The 3756-nt window shown below is 44.2% G+C and overlaps 1 protein-coding gene across 1 annotated transcript in view; it reads right to left on the bottom strand.

Moving 5' to 3' along the window:
- The window catches only part of LOC124470335 (dynein axonemal heavy chain 5-like), a 7288-nt gene extending 6184 nt beyond the window's left edge, over positions 1-1104 (bottom strand). The window contains exon 1 of the mRNA XM_047024175.1: positions 1090-1104. Coding sequence (XP_046880131.1) covers positions 1090-1104 — 15 coding nt within the window. The remainder of the gene's footprint in view (positions 1-1089) is intronic.
- Positions 1105-3756: the final 2652 nt, after the last annotated feature.

Below are 3756 nucleotides of genomic sequence, written 5' to 3' on the forward strand. Positions count from 1 at the left end.
GAGGAGTCAAGAAACATCTAAAGAAAATCTCTCTCTCTCTCCCACACACACACACACAGCACATGCACTCACACACATACACATTTGATAGCCCTTTCTAAGAGTCCCAAACTGAGTTACCATTAATTAACCGAAAAAAAGTCACCAGGATTACCCAGCATGCCTTTCCCTGGCCAGAGGCAGACAAGAGAGAAGAGGTTGAGGGTAAATGACCCAATTCACTCCCCTCTCATCAGAGTGATAATGAGAATGAACATTCGTGATTGTCCTGCTCAGCAAAACTGCCCATCACGCCCCCAACCCACACACACACACACACATACACACACACACATCAACACACACATACACACACAGACACATGAAGAGGTCTGACCATTGATCAGTTAACAACAATTAAAAATACTGATTACTTTATTACTCCTATACTGTTTGAAATGTTCTGAACATAATAAATAACGTTTGATCCATACCTTGCAATATGAAGCCCATGAGCACATAATCCTTGTTATGTCCAGGAGAGAAATATGCCTGTCTATTAAATATGTTTCTTGATTGATAAACTGCCATTATACTGTTTTATTATGTCTGCATAGCCATAAAGTTAGGTCTTTGTAGGTAACTAGGAAAGGCCTGTGTCGTTGATGTAAGTCAGAGGGCACAATAATGCCAAAGTGTATAATGCCATGCAACTTTGAATCAGGAAAATATAAGGAGCGACAAGGCCATTTCTAGGTGCTCTATCTCAAGACCTAAACAAAATCTAACTAGCATTCAGTGTCCTTTTCAGTGCCTGCAAAGGTAATGTTGATCATATTGTACCATGTGTTGACCTAGGTTGATACAAGGTCAACCTCCTACTTAGAGACATTGGTAGAGATGCTTGAGTATTGTTGGGGCTCTATAGCCTAAAAGGTTGCAAGGAGGCGCGGAGTCAAGGCTGGTTCTAAGTTCAAATGCTAATTATTTATTCATCTCATCAGAGATACAACATAGGCTTTCCGCGGTAGAAAGCTAAAGCTAAGCATAGCTGATAGACACCCTCCTTCTTGGCCATTAATTGGCCATTGAAGGCATGTGTGGCTTCACCTTGTTATCTCTCATAGTTGCCTGTGTAATGCCTGTGCCTGTGTCAACAGTAGTTTGGTTCCCTCTTATCAGTCATGACAGACTGAAGTCCAGGTTTCAGTTAGTCGGTATCTAGTTTTATCAGGGCTGGGGCCTATTTACAACTATGTATATTGGTCTTCCTTAATGTCACACCTTGTGTCCTAGGTCTGTCTGACCCTGGTCCTGGGTCAGTCTATGTAGATTCCTACTCTCTCGGTCAATCGACTCTTTGTTTGTGTATCTTAAGTCCTTGGTTCTACCCTTTGGTCAGTGGCCATTAATTTGATGTGTGCTGTGTTGATCTTTACGTCAGAGTTAGTTCACCTGAGGTAACCCTTCAGTCTCTTCGTCAATTACGTCATCTTACGATAACTTGACGACAGTTCAGAAGACAGTTCATGCCAGGACAACCAACTAGTTCAGTAATGGTAGTTTCATACAGTTTTCAGCTCCAACAGTATCTCCTTCTTCAATTGTGGTTCCCACTGGTCTCTATGGCAAAACTGAGAAAGCAATAGAGAAAGAAGAGAGACAATTTACAAAGAGCAAAAGCTGATATCCACCTGACTTCTCAATGTTTGATCCTACCTCTTTGATAACTCTGACTAAAGTGGAGGAGTGCAGAACTTTATAGGTTGTGTGTGTGTCCCCTCCCTGGGACAGTGGGGGCCTAATTGCACTGGTCATTGAATCACTATAAGAAACACTTCTGAATCTGTGTAAAGCATCATTGTGCAGTATTTATGCCAACACTGTGAATTCAATCCATACAACTTTAGGAGGAGGAGTTTGAGTGTGGCACAGACCACTGAGAGACAGAGAGAGAGACAGAGAGAGAGAGAGAAAAAAAGAAGACAAAGAATAGCATGAGTATGAGCGTAGTGTTTTATGAACTCACAAGCACACTGTTGGAAAAAGCAATTTCACGGTTGGTGAGACAGAGCTAGGAAGTCAGCCTGATTCTCGTGCCTCCTCTATCCTCCCCACTAAAACACTCAGGGGAAGGAAAATTAATTACCTGGTGCCCTGTATGCAAATGACCTGTCCAGTGCCACTGTGGTTAAAAGGAGCTCTAACTCTGATGTCATTGGCTAATCACAGACAGCAGTGCATTGTGGGGGACTGAAGAGTGTAGCGAGAAAGAATATCAAGTGTACCTATGAATTACCTAATTAATCAACCAATCAATTAATCATACTGCAACAGATATGTTTTGTAGATTTGAATATTAACCAATATTTAGCTTCCGCTTCTCCCTTCCCCTTTCAAATTGTTTTCTTAAAGAACACAGGAGGGTGACCAACAGACAAGTAATTGTCTTTTTCATGTGTGTGTACAGTATGTGTGTGTGTGTGTTGGCATATGTGTGTTTTACAGATGCGGTCCATGTATTTTCTAAAGAAAGCATTCTGCTTGGCAAAAAGTGTGTAATCATTGGAAAGAGGTCATCTTTTATGAATTTGAGCAACAGGCTTTCAGAGAATTACTGTCTGAATGGGCATAATTTCAACACTGACATTTAAAATGATTTGGGATGACAAGTTTTCCTCCCTCCCTGACTCCCCTTTTCTCTCCCCCTCCTCATATTCCCCCTCTTTCCCCTTCCTTCTCCCCCCCCCCCCGCTCCCCCCCCTCGCCCCTCAGGGAGAGTCAAGCAGAGGGCTGGTGAGACGAGACCCAGGAAAGACCTGGAAAAGAGAATAAAGGGAAAGAAAAGGGCCGAAACAGAGAGTAAAGATAAAAGGGGGGTGGAATAGAAGGCGAGTGTGTATCTTAGTATTCCTATGGTGTGGGCATGGAGGGAGGTCTGCAGGGAAGACCGCCCTGTCCTGGGTATTCCAGACAACCTCCTGCTAACCCTGGCCCTGCAAGCTAAGCAAAAACCATTGATCCTCAGCTCAATTCTTCTCTCTCTCAATGTCAATGGGCACTGGGGGGGGGGGGGGGGGGGGGGGGGGGGGGCAGAGGGAGTGAAGAGAGGGAATAACAAAGGGGAGAAGTAGAGGTGATTCTCTATCGAAATTATTGTAATGGAGAATAAAGAAAGAGAGGTGAGGACAGAAGAGGAAAGGAGAAAGACTTATGATGGTCATTTGTCTGCCTATGCCTGGTTTGTGTCTGTCGCCCTCCTTCTCTGCTCTCTCTGTCTTACCACACTAACTCTCTCACACACACAGTCACACATCTGTATTCCTTCAACTGGATGTTAGCATTTTAGTATGTGTTCCTGTCACCCCTGACTCAAGTCTTTGATGCTGCCACGGCCCATCACCATGATGACTTCCATGTACTGTGACAGCCTGTTAACCCCCTCTCTCTCTCTCTCTCTCTCTCTCTCTCTTTCTATCTCTCTGTCTCTCTCTCTCTCTCTCTCCCTCTTCTTCTCTCTCTCTCTCTCTCTCTCTCTGTCTCTCTCTCTCTCTCTCTCTCTCTCTCTCACTGTCCCTTCTTAATACCCAAGGATAGATGTTTCTCTGTTCTTAGTGTTTCAGCTATGGAGCGAGAATCGTGCAGTCTACCCACACACTGGGAGGAGCTGGTTCATCTAGGGCGGAAGCTGTCCGACATCATGGAACCGTGGCAGAGAAACCGTCTAAAGACTATCTCTCACCCACTCTCTTTGTCCTACTGTGCATCTACAGACCC

This window comes from Hypomesus transpacificus, chromosome 8 (genome assembly GCF_021917145.1).
Source record: "Hypomesus transpacificus isolate Combined female chromosome 8, fHypTra1, whole genome shotgun sequence".
Lineage (NCBI taxonomy): Eukaryota > Metazoa > Chordata > Actinopteri > Osmeriformes > Osmeridae > Hypomesus > Hypomesus transpacificus.